This window comes from Triplophysa dalaica, chromosome 7 (genome assembly GCF_015846415.1).
Source record: "Triplophysa dalaica isolate WHDGS20190420 chromosome 7, ASM1584641v1, whole genome shotgun sequence".
Lineage (NCBI taxonomy): Eukaryota > Metazoa > Chordata > Actinopteri > Cypriniformes > Nemacheilidae > Triplophysa > Triplophysa dalaica.
This window is the reverse complement of record NC_079548.1, coordinates 11,956,196-11,977,374: the sequence shown is the minus strand read 5'-3', so window position 1 is coordinate 11,977,374 and position 21,179 is coordinate 11,956,196. Positions and strand designations below refer to the sequence as shown.

At 37.2% G+C, this 21,179-nt stretch overlaps 2 protein-coding genes, 1 long non-coding RNA gene and 2 other non-coding genes across 6 annotated transcripts in view; 2 read left to right on the top strand and 3 right to left on the bottom strand.

Annotated features, from left to right (window-relative positions):
* Positions 1-2,898, top strand: part of shank1 (SH3 and multiple ankyrin repeat domains 1) — a 49,350-nt gene extending 46,452 nt beyond the window's left edge. Inside the window, 1 exon segment of the mRNA XM_056753116.1 lies at positions 22-2,898. Within this exon segment, the coding sequence (XP_056609094.1) occupies positions 22-121 (100 nt within the window). The 3' untranslated portion in view covers positions 122-2,898.
* A 201-nt stretch (positions 2,899-3,099) lies between these two features.
* LOC130426384 (uncharacterized) lies at positions 3,100-4,172 on the bottom strand. 2 transcript variants are annotated; one of them, XR_008907176.1, is made up of 4 exons: positions 4,122-4,172; positions 3,794-3,833; positions 3,532-3,568; positions 3,100-3,324 (listed from the first exon to the last, which is right to left on the bottom strand). It is a non-coding gene; the product is annotated as an uncharacterized LOC130426384 (long non-coding RNA). The 2 variants fall into 2 exon arrangements; XR_008907177.1 differs by having other exon boundaries at positions 3,794-3,830; positions 4,122-4,156.
* On the bottom strand, positions 3,393-3,478 carry LOC130427031 (small nucleolar RNA SNORD88). The gene has a single exon (XR_008907278.1). It is a non-coding gene; the product is annotated as a small nucleolar RNA SNORD88 (small nucleolar RNA).
* On the bottom strand, positions 3,650-3,737 carry LOC130427030 (small nucleolar RNA SNORD88). The gene has a single exon (XR_008907277.1). It is a non-coding gene; the product is annotated as a small nucleolar RNA SNORD88 (small nucleolar RNA).
* Positions 4,173-4,943: 771 nt separating the features above from the next.
* On the top strand, positions 4,944-16,697 carry si:ch211-51c14.1 (protein kinase C and casein kinase substrate in neurons protein 3). The gene is made up of 10 exons (XM_056753968.1): positions 4,944-5,170; positions 6,967-7,034; positions 9,769-9,925; positions 10,227-10,462; positions 10,842-10,997; positions 11,211-11,386; positions 13,589-13,709; positions 15,113-15,186; positions 15,471-15,550; positions 15,654-16,697. Exons 2-10 carry the CDS (start codon positions 6,975-6,977, stop codon positions 15,761-15,763), a joined length of 1,170 nt encoding a protein of 389 aa, XP_056609946.1. The 5' UTR covers positions 4,944-5,170; positions 6,967-6,974; the 3' UTR covers positions 15,764-16,697.
* The last annotated feature ends 4,482 nt before the right edge of the window (positions 16,698-21,179 follow it).

Sequence of the window (21,179 nt, the reverse complement as noted above, 5' to 3'; positions counted from 1 at the left end):
CACCTTCCCCCACCCCTTCAGGCTGTCTTCTAGCCCTTTCCCCGTTCCCGCCCTCTCCCCTCGAGATGAACGGACAGACAGAAGGAGAGATGAGGCCAACCGGAGCCGAGAGGACAGGTGAGGTGACAACAACCGCTGCCATCCGAGATTATTCCCTGAATGGAAGACAACACAAGAAGAGGGAACTTCGATATCAACCTGCTGACTCAGAGACGATGAAGCAGGAGAGAGATGGGGAAAAAGCGAGAGAGTTGAAGGCCTGAACTGTGAACATGCCTGCGTTTACATGTGCAATTTAGTCAACTTAAACATAAACACCCACATACATATCCATACATACAAACAGAAAATCATTAGAGCTCACAGGCATTCACAATAGAAATTAGTGAATGAATGACTCCACGAAGTGATTTGATGTAGTACATAACTGAGCCAAATAATTTTGAGGGAAACAATCAAAACACTCTTTAGCTTTTCTGTGGTTCTTTAGAGATAGGGAGAAAGAGAGATATTTAGCCCAGATTTGCTGTCTTTCTCTTTTTCTCAGAGTTTGAACCGAGTCTGTATTACTGACTATAACTTTTACTATTGGTCTTTTAGTACAGGTTCACTGAAGACTGACGCAGAGAGGGCAAGTAGTGAAAAACCTCTTGTCCTGGCATGACTAGTCCTTAATATAGAGCTCAATTTAACAACAGGCACTTATTTGGTAAGAGTGTGTTTATGTGTGGGTTCCTGTTGCGTGTGTGTGTGTGCGCGTGTTCACATGATAATGTGAAAGGTTGTCATTAGAGGCATGACCATGATTTGTTACGTGTTTTTACCTCACCAATGGAGGGATTCTATTTTGTCGAGCCAGATTGGGGCTGGCGTTGATCTTGTATTTCACTACAACTTTATCTTCTCATGTCTTATAATGGAATAATATAAATATATATAAATATATCTATACAGACTGGTCACTGTATTACAAACCCGTAGCAAAAATAAGTGCCCAGGCCAACAGAACACAAGCTCTTTACCACACACACAGACACACACGTGCACAGAACATCCTCACTACTACTGATTCTGACAAATACATTGAATTACACATACATTTTATTTCTATGAAAACAATGGGACACAGTAAAAGATCTATCTATGGATTCAAGATGATGTTAAAACGCAAAAAATATTTTGAAAAAGAAAGATGAAACAACATTGTAAAAAGTATATATATATGCATATATATATATATACTGAAAGTTTATCAACGTTTTTATCACAGACTCTCAATAAAGAGGCGACTGCAACTTCAACAAATTTATCGGCTATATTGAGGCTCCATTTTAGAAGAGGAGACATGGAGGAGAGGGAGAGGGAAAACCAAACTGCCTGTATTTCTCTTTTCAAGTCACTCTCGCTCTCTCCTTCCAAACAACACTCTTTTTCTATGGAGGCAAGGCAAGATGAACATGCACTCTGATGTGGTCGAGGGGTATGTGCTAATACCTGTTTTAATACGACGATTGTTCCTATAACAATTTTTAAAACTGGAAATGGGTCTGAAATTCTGTTGCTGATTTAACAAGAGACAATGTTATTTATTGCAGTCACTGTTCTCATCGTCCTTGCTGTCATCGCTGTTGACTGAGCTGCAGTCAGAAACTGCTGGGTGTTTATGCTTGACAACTTTTGTGACCACATGCAATGTGCTCAGATCTTCTGTACATGTAGGATTTAACTTAGAAAAAAGGATTTCATATCTAATGACGTTCCCATGCCCTTTCCTACATTATCATACGGAATATTGTAACTTCATTTTGTATGCAAGGACTATCTCTGATTTGATCATAGAGCTTGTTTGTGACAGGACACTCCCTTTACATTCATATTCATTTACACAAACTTACAATTGAATCCGGTGACCTCCAGCCCACATTGCAAATAGATGCTCAATCAATTAAAAGGGCTCCCCATTACATTGCACTTTCTCTTATGAATAATTCCTTTAATTGTTTCATATTTGCAGGCATTTTCAGTCCATGCAACCACCTTCATATTTTGAGGCTTATCAGTTAAGATTTCACCCCTCCATCATGCCCTGCTCATTTTGCATTTGTTCATCCTTGCATCATCATCATCAGATTACTCGCTTTACTTTAGTCACTTATATTGGACATAAAGATCGAAGAAATAATTGTATTTTTGATGTTTAAGCTGGTAAGTATAGTAATGTTGATAACAGTAAGGACAATGGATAAGTTACAATTCTAACGGTCTGAGATGGAAAAAATATTCAGTTTTAACGAATCTCTGTCTTCCAAACATTGTTTATTGTGTAATCAAATCATGCTTTCTACACATCCTGATTTTCACCTTTCTTCAAATTCATCGAGCAAATTGCTGGTCTATGGTCTCCAGAAAAACAGACCCCCAGTTTTGTAATGACCGCTAGATGGAGGTAGCGTCACATTTTTTTGTCATCCCATCTCAGACAATGGAAGAATGTCTTTAATGGTTTGAAAAAGGAATATTGTCTTTAAGCCTCAAGCTCCACAGAGCTGAACTTTTCAAGGTTTAATGCTTATGAGCTTCAAATCGCAGTAATCTTCAAACACGCCTTCACACACTGCAGGGTTAAACACAATCATGCTAGTTACATACATATCGAAGATCACAGAGCCATTAATGGGTCTGGACAAAATGACCCAGAAGAAGGTCACCTAACAATTGATGCAGTGACCGTCCAGGGTGTGCAGAAAGAATCTCTTTTAAATTCAAGAAAATTATGAACAGATAAGAGGTTATTTACAGAATATATGTAAATGAAATATTCATATACACAAATAAAATACAAATGTTTTAAGAAATGAATAAAGGTTATTAGAATTATAATAAATGATGCAGGAATTACTTTGTGTGAGCTGTGGTTTGTTCTGTGATATCAAGCACATACTCGTGTAAAATATGCAAGTGCCAATTTCAATGTTTCTCCCAGATTTGTATTTTCATATTGAGTCAGACCCAAACCAAGCAATAGAGAAAATCTGATATAATAAAAGATTACAGCGCAACTCTTGGTGAAAAGAACGAATAAGGCAATTGACAATCACATAACTTAATATAAGTTTAATAAAGGTTTTAAAAAAAATAATAGTAAAACACCTCACAAACAAAATTCACAAAATAAAAACGTTAACAGATTTTACACCTACAAAATTACATAAAGTACAAGTATTTATACAAACACGGCACAATGAAACCGCACGAGTGTAATGTGCACCATGTGCTGAAAGCTGGACCTCGAACACGTCCCGGATTGCCTCTAAATTCTTTAATCTGCAAGTGAAGAGAACAAATTTTAGTACGGATTCACATTTCGCATCTTCTTGATTTAAGGTGCAATAACACTTTTCAGATTCTGCCATGTCAAGAGCAGAAATGCACGTTTTCTACATGTGTTCAGAGCCCAGTGCTAAAATCACAAAAGTGTAATTTAGGTCGAGGATCACAATTTTGATTTATAGTTATGCGGTCATTTCTCACCTCGAGGCAGCAGCGAGGAGTCCTGTGAGACTGCAATCTGCAGAAGAAAATGAACATGACACGTTGGTTAAATTGTAAAGTTTAAAACCTCTTTTTTTTAATTCTTTGCTCTGCAATAACACTTTTCAGATTCTGCCATGTCAAGAGCAGAAATGCACGTTGTCTACATATGTTCAGAGCCCAGTGCTAAATCATCACAAAAGTTTAACTTATGCCGAAAACCCCCACAATTTCAATTCATAGATATGCAGTCATTTCTCACCTCGACACAGCAGTGACGAGTCCTTGGACACGGCAATCTGCTAACGAAAATGAACATAACAAGTTGGTTAAACCGTAAAAAGGTCTTAAACCACATAGACGATTAAACACATAAATCAGTTCTCACCACTTAAGTTTCAATTAACAAGTATACCAAAAATTCTCTACAACCCACCCCTCATTCCACGTGGTCAGGAGTAAAGACTACATTGACTAACCAATATTACGATTCACTTTAAAACGTTTGTCGTAAAATATCTTGAATTATTTACAGGTTAAAACAAGACCTACTAAACTTTTTTTAAGAAAATAAGAGCTTACGTGCTTACACATATATAGTCACACGCCTCCAACCAACACAAACAGGTCTATAAGTTCGGAAGTGGGGCGGTATATATCATAAGCAGGACCTTTAGGAGTCCGTTGATATCGCCTATTCGAAATTCAACGAGACATATTACATGTGCAGCTTGAAATAAATATTATTTCGTTTTTGTTTATACTGTATATGGTTATGCACAAATACTTTTTTCAATTGCTTTTACATAGGGAGGTCTTTTTGGATAAAACAATAACGTTTACATTTCTCAACCGATTTGTGCCTGACAAGCTTTTTCACAATTCTTTAGGTCAATAATTAGACAGCGAATCCATTGAAAACTTGAAAAACTATATATACTGAAATCAGTTAAGAATGTAAATGGTATTGTATCTTTATTCAGATAAACCGCAGCTCTTCCATTCACTTGAATATGGAGTTTTGGCCCTTCCCAACATGGCGGCTGATTGCACGTCTATGGAGCCATAAATGCAGATATATATATGGGGGGTCTAGGCTATGGCAGTGTAGGTCAAATCTGCCATACTCACAGCTGTAAAGCCTTTTCAGCACAATCTGATTTCTGAGTCTTTTACCATACAGTACAGTTGTTGTCTAGAAAAGTTTCAGATTTAAATCTTTGTCCAAATCGTGGTAGGATGCTCTAGTGTAATTTTGATATTCAGGTTATATTGGTGGTTATGTCAATGTTTTCAATGCAACATGTTATAATCATTGTGTTCCAAATGAAACCCAAATGAACCCAAACCACTTCGTATTCTTTTCTATGATTGTGTGCTCAGTTGAGAGAGAGAGAGCGAGAGGGAGGAGTGTTGTCATGTAGTATGATCCACAGAGCAAAAAGTCTGGCTGTCTGCAGCTGCTTTGGAAAGAGGAGTTCTGGAGAGAGGGAGATAAAGTGACAGGAAGCCGGTGACTGTGGTTTAAATACATAGAATAAATGTAATATAATCCATATGGTGATTAGTAAAGTGGAAAAGCTAGCGGAAAAGGGATAATCTGTAACTTCTTTAAAAAGTTAAAGACAACACGTTTAAGGTAAGTCTGTTATCTTCCTTTCCTTTCTCCTCCCTTTATTCTTTGTGTTTTATAAAATATGACCACATTAGAAATTTCCATTGAAGAAGTCTGAAGGATACATATACTATATATGTCTTATGTATTCATAAGTTGCTATATATTTCTTAAGTATTTGTGGGTGTGTATTGAGTTATGAGTGACACTCAAAACGGGGACATGGGGAGGAGAGAGAGAGCCAGGGTGGGTGAGGGGTGCTGGGGTTTGAGGGGCTTTGTAAAGGGGAAGACAAGAGAAAGCACTGTATCTGAAGTGAAGAGAAATGCAGATTCACACAAACATCATTATTGTATTTTCAGAGAAATGGGTCACTCCGTCCTCACCAAAGTAACCTTTTAAATCTTTTAGAAAATGTTGGATTTCCACTTTATTATGACTTTTGCTTAGTTTGACCCATTCAAAAGTACTTTGTTCTCTTTAAAATAAGATTCTCTCCGTCTTTATATCATGCTATTTTTGAAAGGTTTTCCTTTTATGCTTGACGACTTCAATAGTTCAAATGAGTATAGTAATCATTGTCACACCATTTTATAAAACAGGGCAACCAGTGTTCTCACTCCAGCAGATGTGTTCATCAGGCTCATTCCTTTATTTTAATTCACATTCAATTGTATCAAAATTAAATGTATACAGCAGATATTCTTTACGAGGGACATACACCCTACTAAAATCTGTTTAAGAAATGCTGGCCCCGCAGAAAACTGAGATAAAGATTGTTACTTTGGTAGTTCTCTGAGACCGCAAAGCTGTCTGGATGGAGAAGAACAGGAAGTGAGGTCAAAGGTTAAATACAGGATGATTTATGCTACCCATGACCCCTGCAGTGGGAAAGGGGAATAAGACCCTAGAGAGGGAAAGACAGGAAACAACAATGACCACTCATTTCCTTTCTCTCCTTCTTTTAACATGTTGTGATAAAATGTGGTTTATTGCATGTACAGATGCATGTTTTGGTTGTGAATGGCGAGTATGTTTACAGCATGTGTGTGACAGCTTGAGTGGGCATGTTTGCCATCCACATTTGTTGGTGTTTGCAAGCACATGTGTCAATGAGCTCATGAGCATGTGGTCTTTCAAGAGGTCCGTGTGTGTTCGAGTATGTGTTGCTATTGGTGAACTTCAGCCCTGTTTATTTTGGGATGGCTCAAGTTTCAAAGCCAGGGTTTGTGGATCAAGCAGACACCAGCAGAAAATGACTGTCCTTCTGGCTAATAAAACCCATCACTTTAGCTCTCACGTACAATAACACAAAGATTAAAATGTTTTGAGCAATTTCAGATTTTTATTATAGAAATCTAGAAAGCTCTTTGATCTTCTGTAAACAGCTAAGTAACTGTCTGTATTTTCATTGTGAATTAGACTTGAAGGCCATTAAACTTGTTCGTAAACTGTCGTTTCAATAGAAGAAAGCTTGTAAAACATCAGACTCTCTCAGCTTGCTTTTAGACTGCACAGTATGAGCTTCAGCTGTCACACACACTATTGCATTCACATTTACCCCACATTAGTAATCAATTCTTTCCTGTAGCTCAGTGGTAAGAGCTTTGCGTTAACAACGCAAGGTTGTGGGTTCGATCCCAGGGGATTGCAAATACCTATGTAAAATGTATAGGATTAAGCAATGTAAGTCGCTTTGGGTAAAAGCGTCTGCCAAATGCCTGAATGGAAATGTAATTCCATCCGTGTCTCCTGTCTGAATATAGGGACAAATGAAGAGGACTTTTTTGTTATTCAATATCTCTTGTTCTCTGTTTTAGGCTCCATCATGTCAACGGTATCGGCAGAGACGGGCCCAGAGGATGCCAATAATCAGAGTTTCTGGATGGTAAGTGTGAGTCAGACAGGGTTATGAACCTTCTGTTTTGATTTTTTTTTTTAATTTTGTATAATGTTACAGATTTTGTAATGTAAGTGATGTAACTTGACTTTATTTTAACAAAAGATACGGCGCTTTAAACGATTTATATTTAAGCAATAACACAAGAGAATATTTTGTTTAGATGTTAAACTTAATTTTTCCTCTATATTAAATTGTTATGTAAGACTTTACATTGACTTAATGATGATTAATATTCAAATGAAGTCTTTGAGACTGCCGCTAAGTGTTATGCAGTGAAACCTTTAATCTCAGTCTATAAATCTTGCCTTTGTACCTCCACCCATTTTAATTAGCTCAGCATTTGTCTCTCAGCTCCTTTATAGGTTCGCTTTTCTGTTCTTCAATAATTTGTGGCCATCTTGCGGTAATTTGCCATTCTACATAGTAAAAACCTGTTTGAAAATTTTTCTGTAATTCTAGAATTTTTATGATATCTTTAAAAGGGATTAAAAAGAGATAGTTAACCCAAAAATGAAAATTCTGTCATAATTTACTCACGCTCTCTTGTGATTTCAAGCCTGTATGACTTTCTTTCACAGAACTTAAAAGAAGAATGTTGGTAACTGAAAAACGGCGGTACCCATTCACTTCAAAACCAATGCAACTGAACGGGTAACACGGTTTTTCGGTTACCAACATGCACATGTTTATCTGTTATTTCAGGGGTTTTCAAACTTTTGTCAGTTGAACTCCTGTATTAGTATTTTACTTAACTATTATAATTTCTCATTGTTGTTTCTTTGCAATTAATTTTCTTTAAAGGAGACCTAGAAAACTTTTTGCATTTTTAGATTTTATTAAAATGTTATTTTATAATTTGTTTAAGACGTTCCCATTGTGGAAACTGCTGGATTTATAATGCTTGTCTCACACACTATAAATAAATTTAAAGGGGTCATATGGCACGAAATCTTGTTTTTCTGTGTCTTTGTTGTGTTATAATTTGCCCATGCATTTATTAGACATGTAAAATTGCAAAAATTAAAGTGTCGGAACAAAAGATGCATTCTATCTAAATGCGAATGCTCATCCAGACCTGCCTGAAACGCCTTGTGTAACCACAACCACACAAATCTACGTCAGTTGTGCTATGACTAAGACCGCCCAAATGTGAACGCAAGTAAGGTGGGCTTACCTGACAGTACAATTGCTTTGAAATCTGATGTTCCAAATATGGTAAGAAACGTTACTTTCCATCAAATGCTTGCAGAATTCGACCAATCACAACGCATTGGTTAATCATAGCACACCTCACTTTTCATAGCGATGAGTTTTGTAGAACATCTGCGCTTTTCAGAGAGGTGGCGCAAAGCGGAGATACAAACATGCACGGTATGTGGAAAATACAGTGTTTCTGAACCTTAAATCGTGTATACACATTACATTACATCTAAAACAAACCATAATTTTTAGCCGTGTCATTTGACCCCTTTAAAATGTTTTTAATTTACATAAACACCATGTTTCATGCATGTACTGTAATTCTGTCTTGCTTCCTGTTTTGCTGAGTTGCCGCCTCTTCTGGAGCCAGGCCAATGGTACAGTTTTGGTAAAAGCCTTGTACTCCCCAGGCAATGATGTTCAGTAGCAACTGAGTTCAGTTTACAGCAACCTGATTGATTTTGTTTAGGACGTCCTGCAGAGGTTTTGTCGTAGGCCCTACCCTGAAATTCTCTGGCCGCTGACCAGAACCTAGTGTTTTGTGTTCCTGTGTGACACTGTGATTGCTTAACCCAGTTTCTGCAGAATATTGTTGCATGCAGTAATGAAATCTAAAATGTTTAATCCAGAACTGTCACAAACTGAATTGGGATGATTTTAAATGGGCTTGTCTGTTCTATAAAACTGTTCTTCAGATTTGAGGCTTGCTGAATGTGCCACGGTGTCATATTCTCTTTGACAAGGGTTTTGTATTTGTTAGGTTTTTGTAATGCTCTGATTGGTTGGCAGGTGTTGCTCTGCATTGCTCTTGGCCTGAGATGAGATTCCTCAGCTGTTTTTACTTTTTCTCAGACCGGGGAAAGAACGTGGCACAAACCGCAGCCGAATGAGAGAGCAAATCTGAAAGAAAGAAATCGAGAAGTAACAGCATTGATGGAAGATGTAAAATAAGTGGATGAATTGATAAAACTGTAGGAGAGCTGCTTACGGTTGCCGGCATATGGAAACAAACACCACATCAGCAAACTAGACACCCACTCTGGAAATGTCATTATGTTAACCCTCCTCCCTCATTCTCTCTCATTTATCCTTTTATTTCAGTTAATCAACCCGCAGCTCTGCCCACGTGATGCTCCTCTTACCGTGGCCTGAATTCTCTTGACTCGCTGCTGCTCATCTAGTCACAGATGTTTTGGGGGAATAATGTTTGAATTGAGCTCTGTTTTTCCACACCACATGCTGTCTTCAAGCGTTTATATTAGAAACAAACCTCACACTACTCTAATGGTTCATCTAATCCATAGCAAACATACCCAGTAACCTACTGAAAGAAAAATGAGGTCAATCCCCCAAAACTAGAAGTAGAAATTTTCCCAGTGTCTTACAGTAAATTCCTAATTTTCAACTTAATAAACAGCTTATATAGCTACCGTCAGGATTGATATAATTTATTTACTCTCATGTTTGTCTTTTCTCTTTATATTGCAATACTTACATGTTTTCTCTGTCTGTCTCTCAGCCAGGGAACTACCATCGGACAGTGAAGCGGACCGAAGACGCCTTCCAGGCATGTAATGACATAGTGGCATGTTTTCAAGAAAGGGCCAGGGTTGAGCGGCAGTACGCTCAGCAACTGAGTGAATGGAGTACCAAGTGGAAACCCCTAGTGGACACCAGTGAGTACTGCTGTTTTATATATGAAGAGTGTATTTGCAAAAAAAGGGTTTTAAAATGTTTTATTGTGTTAGTTAGATGCATTGTTTTTGTTATTATTTAATCGAAACAACCAAACTGCAGATTGAGTGCTATTACTTGGAAAAACATAAAAAAACAAGTTTCACTTCTGTTTTGCAAATAAACTAGAAAAAATATGTGCAACAGAACACTATGTGTTAAAAAGAAACATGCTACCATGTCACAAAAATAATATGATTAAATGCTGTTGAAATGGCTTTGCTATGTTGCGTCTGCTCCCAGGCCCTCTTTATGGCTCTCTTTTACAAGCATGGCAGTGTTTTCTGTCTTCTGCTGATCGTCTCTCCTCACTGCACGCCTCCATCTGTCGGTCTCTGGTGTCGGAGGACGGAGATCGCATCCGGACATGGCAGAAGGAGACTTTCCATAAGAAGATATTTGGAGGTTTCAAAGAGTCCCAGGATTTTGAAACGGGTTTCTCACGTGCCCAGAAGCCTTGGGCCAAGCGACTGAAGAAGGTTGGTAGTAATGCATAAACACACATTTTCATCCATATTATGGGCCTCTGTTTAAAATTAAATTCATTAATTTCCATTTTTATATATTTAAAGGTCCTTTTCAATATTTACTTATTTTGTAATTATAATCTGTCACATAGCACCATATTTTAATTCCACCATATTGTTGTTGTTATTGTGTTATTTGCATGTCTCTTGTTTTATGTATAATGCTTTGGCAATATTTCAAGTACAAACAAACCATTAAAGTAAAATGCGAAAGTAAATTGACAAATTGATGAATTAAAATGCTTTTGGTTATAATTCCTTTGAGAAAGTTTAAAGGTTCTTGCAATACCAAAGAAACCTTACCTCCATAAACGTACATGTCTTGTGACAGCTAGAGAAGGCCAGGGCAGCGTTTCACAAAGCATGTCGCAAGGAACACATGGCACGTGAGCGTGAGGCCCACGCCCAAGGCAACCCTGACATTGCCATCGAGAAACAAAGGAGGATCCAGGAAGAGACGGAACTGGCCCACCAGGAAACCGAAAAAGTGAGTGAATTATTGACTGAGCCTGGAAAGGCTAAAGCTGAAAATGCTGCATAATGGTGCAGTGAAATGTAGGGCAAGCCACAATATATGCCCCACTTAACAAGTGGGCATTAATCATCCCACAGAGTTATAGAGGAAAAGCAGTTTAATGCAGGGCCAAAAACAACAACAACAAGATGACTGCGTCGATTGATTGCAAGTTCCTGTGTGCAGGTGCGAGCCCGCTATGAGAAGGTTTTGGAGGAAGTTACACGTTACGCTCCACGCTACATGGAGGAAATGGAGTCTATCTTTGACCAATCGCAGGAGGAGGAGCGGAAGAGGATAAGCTTTCTCAAACAGGCTTTTTTGTCAATCCATAGACACTTGGATGTCACTAATAATGAGAGGTATGTGAGATGTGACTGCAAGTGCATTTCATCTACACTCTTTATATTTATTTTCTATAAAAATACATCTTCTTAAAGGAGCCATTCTTTTGCTGTGATTATGTTTTTTGGGTGTTTAACAATCACTACGACGTTCTTAAGAATATATCGCTACCACTCTTAAGGTATAGCTCAAGAATGACGTAGCGTTAAGAAGGTTTCGTGATTGGTTCCCTGCTTAGAGTGTGTGTCTGAAGAGGTCCCACCCATACCATATCAGCTAGCTTACACTTCTCAGGCTGTTGTGATTGGTCGGTCCCCCTGTCAGTGCACGTGTATTCATAAGCATTGGCTTTTAGCAATAAACAGTAACAATGGCGTCCACTTCACTTCATCAGTTAAAACATGCGGATCGATCAAAGTGTAATGGAGGTCTAATAGTGCATGTGCAAACGTCAATCTTTGTTAGAGATCTCAATTTCTTTCCTACTATGGTGAGGGAAATGATACCGGACCGATTGGGTCAGATAGATTATATTAATTAATACTAATAACAGAAGCTTTTGTTTAGCCGTTTTATTTTGGACATAAGTTGGATAATAAAACAAGCAGATTGACCAGGAGACATTTGCATGGAAGACTTCAAAGGGCATTTCATATATGTGTTTTAGAGGTATGCTCGAGCACACATGCACACAATATCAGTGTATTTCATAGAACAGCTTTCACAGCCAATGTTAAATTCATGGAAGCTGTTATTTAAACGTTTGTTATCTTAGAATGTGTGTAACTGAATTCTTATTACCAGCTGTAGGACTGTGATGAAAGTGAAAGTAATTATTTGTGCAGCTCAGTCAAATATTTACAATCTCCGATAACTGAACAGCCGCTTCTCTAAGAAAGGCCTCGCACCATTTTTTTCGTATTCCTTTCAGCGGAGGTTTTTAAAAAAAAAACTCGGAATAGTGACATTATTTACACGGGATGTAGAGGGCTTTAGTCCAATTACAACCGTTCTCTGTAGTCCTTGAAAAGTGAATTCTATCAAAGACAATATCTCGCTTGGCATTGAACTCTGAGCTTTATCATTTTGCTGATATTGTTTCTGCTCTAACAGCAACATTACAAACTTACTTAACTTTAAACATCAAAGGGAATTGCCGCTTTAATACTGTATCTCATTTTTGCTTTTCCATAAGAAAGTAAAAAAATCACAGATAAGGTATTTTTAATATCTCAATTATTTATCTTAGACATCAATGAGTTTAATGGAAAACGTTGTATATATTTTTTGTTCTGTTGAGCACAAATTAAGATATTTTGAAGAATATAGGACATCAAACATTACTGGGGCACTTTTGACTACCATTGTTTTTTCCCACTATGGAAGTTAATTGGATCCAAGAACTGTTTGGTTACAAGCATTCATCCAAATATATTTCTCTGTGTTCAACCAAACAAAGACATTTATACAAGTTTGGAACAACTAGAGAGTGAGTAATTCATGACAGAATTTTCATGGCTGAAATACACTACAAAGACTTTTAAAATCTGAACAGTTTTATTTTGAACTAGACATCATACACTTGCAGACTTTTTGAAAGTTTCAGATAGAAACACACTAACTGATAAAATCTGCAGACTGGCAGAGACTTTCTGGAACAAGTCCAGACTGAAAATCTGGGCAAAACCTGACCAAAAGTCTTGTAGTGTATTTAAGCCTTAAGTCTCCTGCATCTCAGATATTTCTCCTGAGAAAAAGACCCAGAAATTTCACCAATGTCTCCCAATAAACTCACAACATGAGCTCAGATTTGTCAAGTCTGGAATCGAGCTTAAATTATAGAAGATTTTAACTCCATTACTCATCACATTTAGCAAAATCTTGATTATTTTACCTATTTATAATCTACATTCATTTTATACTTCCTTACTCCATAAATTTATTTTCTCATTTGTTTCTATTTTTATTTCTCCTAAGCAATTTTAGGAAAACATTTGAGACTAAGTTGATAATTAAATGAAACATTTAATGAACAGAGAACTCCTTAGCTATGAAAGAGCCAGCATGTTTTAGATATGAAAGGATGCCAGGATGTTTTGGATATTACTATAAAACATGTATGAAATAACAAGAGGATAAATTGTACAATGTAAATCCTGTTGACTTTCAATACTAAATAGTACATATGGTAAATAGCAAGTTTTTTTCCTGTCTTAAAGTGTGAAAGCGGTGTATAATGAGCTCCATGACACTCTGATGTCCATCAGTGAGCAGGAAGATTTGCGCTTGTGGAAGAACACGCATGGGCCTGGCATGCCCACTGACTGGCCTCAGTTTCAGGTATTTATGTATTTCATTTGTTTGGGGTTGCCAGGTTATTTTTTAAATGGCATTTTCAGGTTGGCTGCTACCATGTTCTCAGGACACCCGCGTTTCCTTAAACCATAAAAAGATTTTCAGACTCGTTCCACACTAATATGTGCCGTCGCCTAGGCAAACCATTTGTCACCCACTTTCATTTAGACCCTGCGACCAAACTTAGGTGCAAGAACTGGACCCATGAAATGGGTTTTTGACTTAAAGCGGCGCTGCCCAAACCGATCCGTGTATGTCAGAAACTACTGTGAGAACATGCTGTCTCATACGCTTTCAAATGGCTTGTTGGTTTAGTCTGCACAGTCGAACACACCTCTTGGCAGTTGGTATATAGGTAGAATCGTTTAAAGTTAATAACTTTTATCTTATAGTATTAACACTTCAATTTCAGGGTGTAAATACTCTAAAAAACATATATTTTCCTTGTAATTAACAATCAATCATTTATATAATCAAGAGTGGTTTATTGGTTAAAATAATAGATTACATAATACATAAAGAATTTACACTTTTCATTATGTAATATATTGCATTATATATATTTTATTTCATAATTGAAGGAATTTTTTGAAGGAATTGAAGGATTTTTTTTTTCTACAATAAATTTGTATTAAAGGCAGTTGAACAAAGGCTAACTATTTTGCTAATTTTTGCTTTAACTTTTGTGCTCTATGTTCATTCGTTTGCAAACAATGACTCTTTTACTACTAACACAAACTTGCATACAAGATATCTGTTCTCAAAATACACTATTGACTCATGCATTTACCTTAAAATGTAAAATTATTTTAATGGGAAGAAGATTCATATATTGATCAGATGTTGTTGTAAATTTAATTCTCGCAATGATTTGTGCGATGTTTTGAATACGCTTAAGAGAAGTTCTCAATAATACTGCTTTAAATGTATGTATTAGTACGTACAGGACATGTTTCTGTGTGTTGTGCACACTGTGCCCCCTTAAAAAATGGGTCTCAGATGTTACTTGTTCGCCTACTGGATCAGTTATGAGAGCCCACCTTCGAATCTTTACATTGTGGTTTCTTATAGCTTGAGATATAGCAGTTTTTTGACCATTTTGACCCTGCACTAAATGACTAAACAATGTTCCCAGCCGCCTTGGCAGGCACCACTAATAACCTTTGTTCAGTTTTAGAGTGGCAGTTCTTGCATATTTTTGAATGTGTGGGTATTGTTTTGAGGTTCATTTATTCGTATCAGGATGCTGTGTGAATGAGGGTGTTAAGGTGGTGTCATCTAGTATATTTATGGACCTCATAAAGCGCATCCACAAATAGACTTTGTTCTGTAGTGCCAAAACACTTTTACTCCTTCACTGACTTTGTCTGTTGTTATCTCTATTTTAGGAGTGGACTGCAGACAAGAAGCATAAAAGGGGAAAGAAGGAGGTGGAGCAGAAGGTAGCGGTAATGGAGAGAAGGTCAGTCGATTGCTCTTCATTTGGGTTTGCCGCTTGAAAGATATTTGCTGTGGGGCTCTTAAAAGGACAGGCCTGTTATTGTATGCGAGCAGAGCCGTTACATCCTACTGGGAATTGTTTTGTACCATAATCTGATTCCTGAATCAATACAATGTTGATTTCTCAATAAATACCTGAATTTTTATTTGTTAATATTATTTTATAATTTATGTATTTCATTTCTTTAAAATCTTCAGGTTAGCTGTATTATTGATGTTAATGTATGTTTTCCCTCCTTGGGTCAGTGTTATGATTGGAGGAGTGAGAGTCAGAGCTCTTTATGACTATGTTGGACAGGAAACAGATGAATTGTCCTTTAAAGCAGGTAAGATGTCTTGTACATATGTGTGTGTATGTGTGTGTCATTGAAAGTGCCTGTCCTCACATTGCTTTTGACACTGTTTGCCCGTTTTTTTTTATGTGTACAGGTGAGGAGTTTCTGAAGATTGAGGATGAGGATGATCAGGGTTGGTGCAGGGGCATGATGGACGGTGGAAAAGAGGGCTTGTACCCGGCCAACTATGTGGACGTGGTGTAGAAGCACAGGACAGCACAGAGCTCCGTCTACTCGCAGTCCTCATGCTAATGCTTGTTAAGAGACCCCTGGCTGTAAATGAATCCAGCTGTGGGGTTCTTAAATGCACAGGTGCCCAGGTTTATGCCTGTTTTACAGCCACTTTTATTGAAGTTTGCTTTGTTTTATCTGAACCGGGTATGGATGGTATGCTGATAGTGGATTAAAGTTGATGTGTGAAGCTTAGGATGTTCAAATGTTTCCAAAAGTGCTTTCAAAAAATCTTGAGAAAATTGTTAAAATGTGTTATTGTGTGCCATCCCTCCTGAAAAGACCATCATAGCTGGTCGCCAGCATATGTTGTGTTTGGTCAAGCTAATTTTTGCTATCCTCAGTCTCGCATATAGACGGCTTGGGTCTGTGATGGACTTTTCATTAGGGATGTTGTGACTTTAATGGAGACGATCAAAATAGAGAATTTTATAGATTATATAAATAAGTACTGACTCCTATAATATAAATAGGTAATATTGATACGTCTTGATACATGAGCCTACACATTGTCAGTATTTTTGATGACACCAAAGACTTTATCAATAACAAATTTCTTATGACGACTCACACTATGAACATAAGATGATATTTGATCCCTGTGTAAAAGGGGCCATGTTGTTGTGCTGTGTTAATTGATTTGACATTGTGTCATGTGTATCTTTTGTTGTTTTGTTATGTTTGTTACTTGTTTCACATTAGTAACACTAAGGCAGTATTAATCATCACCCCTTTAAAGTGAGACTTATGAAGGCCTCTTCTTGTTCATTTCTTTTATGTGTAATGTCATGATATCCAAAGATTATGTATGCAACCGAGGGTGATGTTTGTTTGTACGAGTAAATGTTAGTATGCACCATCCCTAATTTAATGCAAATACAATCAGTATTAAAAGGGATACAGATTCCTCTGAGGCTTTGTCATTTTTTATCATCTTGGAATATCTTTTATTACATGTAGATTATACATATGCACGGTTTATATTGCATTTCATATTTCACTCTGTGTATTTCCAGAGGCCGTGTACCACAACTGCATCTGCAAATATACGGGGCTGTAAATAAATGTGTGTGTGCATTCTCATGTGAGTCATACTGCATTTTAGATAATGTTCACCCTGTAGCACGTGTCTTAATAATGTTTGTGTTGCACACATTCTTCCTCACAGACACAGATATGTCCCGCGTCACAGAGTAGGTGAGTCAGAAATGTGCCCACTCTGAGCTTTTCACAGGGTCAGTTTTCTTCCCCGCAGTTTTGATCAACATTAACCTTTCACTTTTGCAAGCAAAAATGCGAGTAGGTCACTGACACAACCGATTTTGTTGTTCGAGAAATGTGGTTTCGTAAACTCAACATTCGCAGTGTTTATCTGGCAAAAATGATTCAGAACACCGAGGAGACGGTTTGCTTAGTCACTCTTGTTGTCTGCATGTTTATTCATGTCATTATACAATTTCACAAAAAAGCATCAGTGTCACAGTATCTACTTATAACATGTATATCTTGGTGAATATCTAAGATGCTACATAATATTCCACACTAAATAAATTAGTAGGCATTAGGAAGGTTGGGGGTTTATGATGGTATAGAAGCTGGAGGCCAAACCCCGCCCTCCAAAGACAAACTCGTCCACAGGGGCACCTTCCCTGGGGACGGGTTTACCAGAAGAGGAGCAGCTTCTCAATGGCACACTTAAGAAACACCAAACCCAAAGAGTAAACACCTCTTTTCACTCACCTTGCACAGGTATAATGACATGACGTTTGCAAAATCAACAGTAACAAATGTTCACAACGTACCGCTCGATGATTGACAGGAAGCGTCCTGATTCGCTAAACAGAGATTACGACCCCTGTCTTGTGTTGTTGTTTACAGAGTCTATAGGGTTTTTATTAATGTTTATTCAGATCTCCCTCACGAAATGGAATGTCAACACACAACGACTGGTTCCGTTGTAACGTTACACTATTAGCTTTACACAACAATGACAAATCGGATGATTATGTTTGCTGTTTGAAGGCTGTTTACCGGACATTACTGTGTACTATTGCTGTCAGCAGTTGGAAAAACTTCCTGAATTATGACAGCTAGAGTAGCCGAAAATATTTCAAATTTTTTTCATTACAACATTAGCCTGAAAATGTGTGTTAAAAAACATTAATTGCATTCAAAACTATTTTCTTATATTGCTTTTATTCACAGAACTCCTTCTAATAGTTGAATGCATTAATGCATTTTATCCCACCTTCCTTCTATATCATCTATGCTGGATTTTATGGGTCTGTTTTAGTTTCAGTGGGCAGCGAGTGCCTCTCACATTTCACAATTCGCCTGCCAGTATGCTTTCATAAGCTGATTACCTTACAATCCTGATGTGGCGTATTTATTATTTAAAGTGGGCATCAGGCCGTTGTTACATAACCTCTACAGAAATAGATGGCAAGGCCTAAATCTTGTATTAGCATTGGTGGATCATTTCTGCCAGCAGAGAGCGCTGTGGTTTCACTGTACCCCTCACGCTTACATTTAACATTTACTGTACATTCACCTCTACAAGCAAGTTAGAGGCCATAAAATGCAGATGAAATATTTAAACTGAAAGAACTCTATATTTAATTTGACGGGATGGTTCTGCTTGATGCTTTTGCAGTCTGATAACTCTGGACGTCTGTATTTATGTTTATTTGAACAGAATCGGATCATGAGGTCTACTGATGCTTAAGCAAACAAACATGTGTGCGTGGATGTATGTTAATGATCTTAATTCCCACTATTTCACGGCTCGGTGACAAATGCACATAAATGTCTATAGATGTGTGTGGGGGAATGACTCACACAGCATATGAACAGTTGAGCAATCTGTCATTAACAGGCTCCCCCTCACTGTCCCGTGTGTGTGTGTACGTATTTATGAAGGAAACATAAACTGAAAGATCAAGTGGGAAAAGGTTGGTGTACAAATAGCGCTATTGAAAAATGGGAAAAGATTAACCAGGTTTTATACTAACTAAGTATAACTTTATGTTCTGCCAAATAGATAGATCTTCATTTGACTGGAGGTTTTTTTGGCTTTATACCAGTGTTTTTCAACTAATGAGCCTGAAGATGACTTACAATGATTGAAATGAAAACCAAACACTCATTTATTTAAGTTAACTACAAACCAAGAGATATTCTTCACATTTGTTTATATTTGTTGTTTGTCTGTTTTATAATATAAGTCTTCCTATTAATGCCAAGCTCTAGAATATTTCGCTGGATAGAAATTCTTAACAGGGTGTGGTGGTCCGGTCCAAAAAGGTTGATGCACTGCTTTACACAGGAGTATATCCCTAGTATGTGTTCAGTTATTTTACAAATGTGCCTGTCTTCACAGCATAGGAAGCAGACGTGTATAATAAAACGCAACTAGGCGTATGTGTACAACAAAAACGATGTAATGAAAAGGTAATGAAATACTTTCAATCTAGAGCAAGACATCAGTCTTCACTGGTGAACAGGCAAGCTTCCTGACCCCCTACCTGCTACCATTATTTCAGAAATGGAAAACTCACATTAGGCTGAAATTGTCATCCAAAAGGAAATTTTCACCGAGATGACAAATTCATCAGTCACGCTGACCCCTGAAGCTGTGAGAGAGAAGCGAGTTAGAAGACAGCTGGATTTGTCATACAGTCAGGGCTGTGTGTTACACTGTCAACCTAATTCCATGTAACCCAGTTTGTGTGTAAAGAAACTCATTTTTACTCCAACTAGCCTATAGCAAACCAATGGCAGGTGGAGTAGATCTGGAAGCTGGAATCAAAAAGGGTTAGTTCACTTTAAAACGCTGCCATTATTTACTACATTATTTATGTTGTTAAACCAGAAACATATGTCATACATGACATGGCTTGTGTTTTTGTCCTTTTTTTAATCATTACTCACTTTTATTGTATAAAACAAAGAGATGTCATTGTATGTGTTTTTGGAACAAAACATATAGGTTTAAAAAAACATTCATTAACAACACATATTTTGGTAAACTAACCTATATCTGTTATTCTAGATATAAACTCTTGGACGTCACCTAGAAATGATTAGATTCATTAGTTACCAATTAGATGGTAGTCTCTTTTTTGACAGGAAGGTTTGATTTAGGAAATGTGTCCTGTTTCTTTACTTTCCCCCATAATTGAGTCCATTCCCTCCATGTGTAAAGGAGCTTATTGTGTCACATCATATAAAAACCTTTGACAGAAAGTAGTGGAGCTTGGAGTTATCCTTCACAATAACAGCATGAGTGGGAGAGACAGAAAGTGTGTGTGTGTTTGTATGTGTGGTTTTACTGGGTCAGTTAAGGGGGAAATGAAGAGACTGCTGACTTCAATTCATCTGCTCAATCCTTTAACTCCCTGAAATCTGTAATCAGGAAAATGGTTATTCTAGCCTCTCAATTAGCCTAATTAAGATGTTGGCTGGCCACAGAGGAGAGACACTTTTCTTTGTTTTGTGTGTGTGTGTGTGTGTGTGTGTGTGTGTGCGTGTGTTTACAAAACCATTTTATGTGTAAGCTGTTCAGTCACAGTTGTATTTTTATTTCCGATGCTAAAACAATTGTTGTTATCCATAAATTTTAGAATTTACAGTTTTACAAGATGTTTTAAATCTTCATTATTTTTTGTATTCAGATGAACAGTTACAGTTATTTACTTACACTTCTCAATAGAAACATACGTTTTAATTGTTGAACATTGCGTGAGATTAATTTCTGATTGAGAAGTTGAATGGCTGGCTCAAATTGAGTAAAAAAATATGAATAAGGTGATTTGCCTAATAAATAAAAGTCTTAAATTGTAAACAAATCTTTGAAAGATTACTAAAATATTTGTCTTTACATTTACATTTTATTATGACAGAGGGCCTTGTAAATTGTGACCCGCGCCAAGTCTTTTTTTGTGTGATTTGCTGTTTTCTATACAAAATCATCCTACATAATGCAAACAACATAATGTGAAAGTATAACCTTGATATCTAAGGAAGGCCATGAAAAAAATTGAGATCATGGTGAGATTAATGCTGAAAATCAAACTTCAATGCTCATAATTAGATTGCCAGATTTTAACCTGGACTTCACTGACAGGGTCAGAATTTGTAAAGCACTGTATATAAGTGTGTTTGTATCCGTGAATGTATATAGTTGCACACCCTCGGATATCAGTGAACGTCTTTTAGATTTGCTAGTGGTAGGTACAGCAGTAGGAGGAGGAAGAAAAAGTAAGGAAGAGAAAGAGAGAGATATGGCTTCCATTAGCAGAGAGCTGAAGCGTTGTAGAGGTTAATCACTACTTTAGCATCACTTCTTCAACTGAGAGCCAGATGGCTGAATGGAACCCTCATGGAGATA

Bases quoted from the DNA above. Each gene is read 5' to 3' on its own strand.
- si:ch211-51c14.1 (XM_056753968.1), top strand. From the start codon at position 6,975: ATGTCAACGGTATCGGCAGAGACGGGCCCAGAGGATGCCAATAATCAG. The intron at 10,998-11,210 runs GTGAGTGAATTA...TCCTGTGTGCAG, and splicing joins CCCACCAGGAAACCGAAAAA to GTGCGAGCCCGCTATGAGAA. The intron at 15,187-15,470 runs GTCAGTCGATTG...TCCTTGGGTCAG, and splicing joins GTAGCGGTAATGGAGAGAAG to TGTTATGATTGGAGGAGTGA.